We start from the raw sequence: 6,000 nt of genomic DNA on the forward strand, positions 1-6,000 counted from the left end.
CCTGAGGAATGACTGGTGTCAGACTCTTAAGACAAAGGTGCCGTTACCAAACATGTTTGTTGTCTTTTTTTCAGACCCCAGCAGTGACAGGAACAGTCCAGCCACAGGTTCACAAAATGTATCGGAAGTGAAAAACATGACATCTGACAGACGACAACACTCATCATTGGAGCCCAGTTATCCACCAGATCTTCACAAATCATCACAACATGGAGACAAGCGGATATATGTTAAGGACCCAAAAGGCAGCAGAGAGTTTGGCAGACAATCTAATGAGCACCACACATGGAATGGAACTTCTAAAAACAGCAATAGCATAGCAGGCAGGAAAAAAGACAGGTCCCCAGAAGGCAGGAGAGACCGGCAACCTGAGAGGATGGTGGTGATCAATGGACAAAAACGGAAATCTCCCGAGAAAAGGAGGGAAGGGACCAGGAGTGCTGACAACACTTTGGAGAGAAGGGAAAGACATGAGAAGAGGAGAGACTTTTCCCCAGAGAGACGAAGGGAGAGGTCACCTGCCCGCAGGAGGGATGGCTCACCAAGCAGAAGGAGGCGGTCGCTCGAAAGGCTTATGGATCAGCGAAGATCACCTGACAGGAAGAGGGAGAGCTCCCCCCCTGAAAGGAGGGCAAAGTCAACTGACAGGAGAAGGGAGAGGACCCCAGAACGGAGGAGAGAGAGGTCTCCTGACAAAAGGAATAGAGATGATAGAGTGGTTTTCAGGGAGAAGGAAGAGCGTGCTCTGAAATACGACACTAATAAAAATAACAGGCACCCCCCTGAACAAAGACGGCGACCCTATAAGGAATGCAGTACTGACCTCAGTATCTAGTGGGTTTTGCAAGCTCAAGATACAACTGCGGCCTTTCCAGCATTCAGAGTTTCCAAGAGTGCGAAGGTAGCAAGCTGGGAATCAATTTTAGTTCCCCACATACAATGCCTCCAACAGCAACAGTACAAATGAAATCTAAATCATGAGAGTTTGTGCAAGTCTTGTGCCTGGTTTATGACAACATTAAAGTATTTTCCAATGTATTCATTTTTTTAAAAAAATGTTGCCAAATGTCGTCTTGAAGGATTAAGAAAGTTGTGTTCTTCCATAATCAATAACCATAATGAGCATAAAACCTTTCATTGATAACTTTTTGTTTCATTGTTGTCCCTTTCCTAGTTATTTGGAGGGCGAGCCAACAACAGTTAAGGGTTTTATGACCAACCACACTGATTTGCTCTCATAGCGATTCATTGCAGTGACATTATGTAGGATTTCCTAAAAGATGGGTTGGAAGGAAGAGTGTTCTTATGAAGAGTAGGTTTATAATTAATAACCGAGAACTACTGTGGTAGGAGGGTGTTCCCCCCCTTTACATATAAAGAACGTATTGCTAAAATTAAGAACTATTTGAAAAGACTACTATTAGGATGAAGGATATTTATACAAATCCACACAGCACAAGATGTTAAAAGGAATTTATAGTGTGTTCCATGAACAATATGTACTTTTGGGTCTCCTTTAAAAGGAAGCAAGGTGGCCAAGGACTGGGAGACATTGTGTCACACATGGGATCAACCATCTTTTTTTCCCCCAATCTGGACACTGAAAATTTCACAAAGGCAGCACCACTGTGAGTCTTCTTTGACTGGGCGGATGAAACTGGAGTCTGGATGATAACATTTGTCTACTCTGAAGGGAAGTTTATATTAGTTTTTGTTCCTGAGTCAAGATGCGTTTTCAGTAACAAACGCTCCTTTCACAGACTGGTTTTTAATGCCTTCATTTCAGGCTTTATGTTTTTATTACTATTATTGCCAAATGGGGCTGCCTCTCTATGATTCCGTTTTTTGTTTTGTTTTGTTTTTCCGATTTGCTGGTTCACACTTACTTGGGACAAAAGAAGTGCATTTGCAAAGGAAATATGTGTCGAGGACTGTTAAAAGAAGCAGTGGCTGGAAAGTTTGGCTTTGGGGTTTCAACACCAAGTATATGCTGTACTTCTGGACCGTAAAGAATGGGGAGAAACCAATACAAGGTTCTATTTTTTTATGGCAAGTTTGTGTGGTAAGTCTGCTGTAGTACTGATATGAGATATTAATGGATTACTGCCTAGCTGAGCCAAAATGTTTGCCATTACCATTGGACCACTAAAGGTTTAAAGACTGCTGCTTTTTTTTTTTACAGTGCATTGATGTGTACATGTATACTGTTTCACCATCTTTTACACACACACACACACACACACACACACACACACACGTAAGGATTACAAGTCTATCACTGTTGTTGCCATGGTACTGTAAAGAAAAAGGAAAAAAGAGATGGCCAATCATTGTGTGTACAGAGTTTAAATTGTAATTAATAGAGCCTGTTGAAAACAAAACAAAAAAAACTGTTGCCTTTTTTTCTTATATAAAAGAGACTTTATGACAAAATTTAGCTGTGGGGAATGTGCTACGTGTTTATATTTCTGGAAAAAATATGGAGCAAATTGATTCATGAGGATATATTTTAATGTAAACTGAATCAGGTATGTAAAGCTGTTTTAAACAGGAGACTGTATAAGTAACTGAAGCTTTTGTTGGTTTGAATATCATATCTTTCCTCATGGTTGGGGGGGAGGGGGCTGCCTGTTTGACCCTTAGGCACTTGTGTGCGATCTGTGTTCTTCGGTCCTCATTTCTTGCAGTGTGCTATAGTCATAATGCTCTCTTCTGTGTCGATGAAAAGCAGTATGTGGGCCAATCTTTTTTATAAAACACTATGCATATATAAATACTACATTGTTCATAGCTTTATTTGACTTAATCGGGTTTATACATGACATTAGTTATAAGTAGATGTGGACTTTACCCAGTATAAAATTCTTTCCTTGGGATAAAACACAATGTATATGATGTAGCTACTAAGAAGGAAAGAGTCTGTGAATGCTATTTTTATTATCAAATAAAGATTTCCATACAAAGTAAACATACGGCTGTAGTGGTAAAATGAAGAAAGTCTGCGGTACAACTCGCCCAGGTTTGTCCTGCTCCCCTTATATAGTACTTGACAAAAGAAGGATGCAAGACTCCCTTAGGAGGTACAAAGAGGTTTGTATGTGGGTGTCTTGGCTGAACCAGTGGAAGAACAGCAGAGTGTGCAGTTGTGTTCCGAAATCACATCAAACAACAGCTTTAATAGCCATTGGAGAAGAGTAACAGCCATAGGTCAACAGTAGAGTTTCCAGGGTCATTCCTGGCACCAGGGCTGTCTGAAAACTTGGAGAATTGCTGCCAGAAGTCAATTCTGAGCTAAATGAACCAATGGCCTCGCTCAGTGAAAGGCAGCTTTCTAGGTTTCCTCTTGTATGCATTTTCCTTTCTTGGGTTTATGTTTCAGTGACTTTCTGACTAGGATCCCTTATCAGCAGGGCAACGTCTCAACTGATCTTGGATCCATCCAGTATATGATGGAGTTATATTGGTGGAGCGAAGAGGTCTAAGCAGTGCAACCTGCCTGGGGAAGGACCACATCTAAGACCCTTTGGAGAAAAAGCATGGCATGAGTGAAATAATGAATTTAACCACACATTTAAATATATTGGTTTGGCTATAGGGGCTAAAGCAGTAATAGTGTGACAGTTTTCTTATGATTCTATGAGGTAAACTAATAAAAATGACAAAGACTCATTCAATTGCTGATGGATATTAAGAGTGGGTCCAAGTGATTATTCCTTTTCTTTCACATGGCCCTGATGGACACATGCACCCTGTAAGACTGAATCTAGTCATCCACTTCTCCCATAGAGGTAGCCTCTTCTGTCTCAACACAGCTCTAATTTTATAACATTCAAAATTTAAAAGTGGTTTTCATCCAGTATGTCAGAGATGCTGTTAGTTGGGGTTAATAAAATAAAATAAAGTTGAAATACTAGGTATGTCAAGGTAATTACTCTTTCTGTGTGAGTGCATTTAAAATATTACAAGCTGATAGCATTGCTTGATGCTGTTTTTTTCAGTCCTCAAGGTTTGCACAACTGGGGTCACAGTTTGCTAGGAATATATTCTGAACAGCCTTGATGAAATATGTTAAGAGTGCTATAGGTCTGGAAAAGATCTTTTCTACATCTTTTCAGTTTACCTCAGAAGAATGCTGTGCAGGCCTCACACCCAAACTTTTTAAGTGAATTCGTCTCTCAAGATGCCTATAAACTTATATTTGTTGCCCAACATTAACATGCTGAAATCATGACACTTCCAATAAAGAATGATTATTCACAACATGTGAGACTAATTAAAAGAAGGGTGGCCTAGCCTAAATAGAAAAGCACTTGGGATAAGGCATTCCACAACTTGGTGATGCCAAACACTGGAACCTTTTTGTCCCCAGAAGCACCTTAGCTGGTGGAAGGACACACAGAAAGGCATATCCAACTAAACACATAGGGTGGATAGAGCCAAAAACCAAGGAGATGGTCCTTAAAATATCCTCCAGGTGTTGATCTTTGAGGACCATCATCCCTGAGCTTTTGCCATGGTGCCTGGGGCCAATGGGAGGTTGGAGTCCCGTGACATATGGAGGGCTATAAGTTCCTCATTCCCATATTAACAGTCTGGGACTGCAACTATGGTATGGTGAAGGACCAGAGCTAAGTGCTTTGCATGAAGAAGGCCCCAGGTTCAATCCCTGGCATTTTCAGTTAGAAAGATCAAGTGGACCTTTACCTCTGGAGAGCTGCTACCAGTCAAAGTAAACAATACTGGACTAGATGGGCAATATGTCTGGCCTGGCATAAGCAAATTCCTAGGTTCCCAACCAGCATCTTTAATTGTGGTTGGAAAAGAGCTCGAAGCTGGCAGAGGAACGGAGCAACCACCAGAACAAAAAATTCGCCAGTTCCACTTGAAGCTTCATTTGCTTGATTAGTGCTTCATTATAAATGGGTAAGTTCTGAATGAAGAGTTTTGTATTACTCAAAAGTGTGCATAAATGGAAAAATAAAGGAGAGTGTGGCTCATTATTCTGGGGTAGAGCCAACTACAGTTCCTAAGCTTCAGGGCAGCCAAACGATTGGTGGTGCTCTACCTTGTTGCACCAACAGAAGCCCAGAAGGCTCTTGCTGTACCCCAGTCAGTTGAATCAAATATTCTAATGCAGAATTATATATCAAGATATTTGGTTTGCCAAACAGTAGAGCCTTGACCGCCATCACTGGCACACTTTTTTTCAGTAAGCTCTATAACAGCTTTTGGTAGATTTTTACCCAACCCAACAGTGGCTGCACAAAGGGGTAGCACCACAAGACAGAACCCCCAAAACCAGCAGAAGCAAGAGTCTGATTTATTGAACCCCATGGTATAAATCTTAAACACAAAAACATTTCAAGTTACCATCTTAATTCAGGGAACAATATTTTTAAAAAAATACATTAAAATGGTCAAGAACTTGAATTAAAAATTCTTCTCATAAAACATAATGAAATGTATAATGATCAAACAATAATTCAGCAAAGAAATGATGACATATCAAGAACAAATATATAAACGATCAATGTTTCCCTCAAAGAAGAAAAGTTATTTCAGGAGCTGGACAATTAGGATACCAGATGGGCTGCAAATCTATATAGAATCCATCTGCATAAAGCAACTTGAAATCAAGTATAAGCAAACATTTATCCCTTCCTAGATTCAAAACAAATGCTGAACTTTATACACCATATAACATAATAACACCCCCCAAAAATGAAATAGTATTGCTCACTAGAAAAAAAACCCCACTGATATCTTTGCTGCTTTATTTAGCAGACTTATCTTCCTAAATTGGTGGTTCTCAATTGGTGGTCCACAGACCCCACAGGGTCTGCATAACACCCAGGGTGGTCTGTGGCATCATTTGCATAGCAAAAACTACCATAGATATATCAAAAGTTTTGAAAGAAGGGGGTCAATTCCTTGGCTTTTGAAAAACTGGGGGTCCACAGTACTTAGCTAACTGGGAACCACTGTCCTAAATGAAACCCT

The 6,000-nt window shown here is 40.3% G+C and overlaps 1 protein-coding gene across 27 annotated transcripts in view; it reads left to right on the forward strand.

Annotated features, from left to right (window-relative positions):
* Positions 1-1,044, forward strand: part of MAGI1 (membrane associated guanylate kinase, WW and PDZ domain containing 1) — a 464,153-nt gene extending 463,109 nt beyond the window's left edge. For 22 of the 27 annotated variants that reach the window (XM_033141269.1, XM_033141278.1, XM_033141279.1 and 19 more), the window contains one exon: positions 75-1,044. In XM_033141269.1, coding sequence (XP_032997160.1) covers positions 75-835 — 761 coding nt within the window. In that variant the 3' untranslated portion in view covers positions 836-1,044. The remainder of the gene's footprint in view (positions 1-74) is intronic. The other 5 variants (XM_033141282.1, XM_033141284.1, XM_033141281.1 and 2 more) reach the window with 1 other exon arrangement.
* The last annotated feature ends 4,956 nt before the right edge of the window (positions 1,045-6,000 follow it).

Source organism: Lacerta agilis, chromosome 2 (assembly GCF_009819535.1).
Source record: "Lacerta agilis isolate rLacAgi1 chromosome 2, rLacAgi1.pri, whole genome shotgun sequence".
NCBI lineage: Eukaryota > Metazoa > Chordata > Lepidosauria > Squamata > Lacertidae > Lacerta > Lacerta agilis.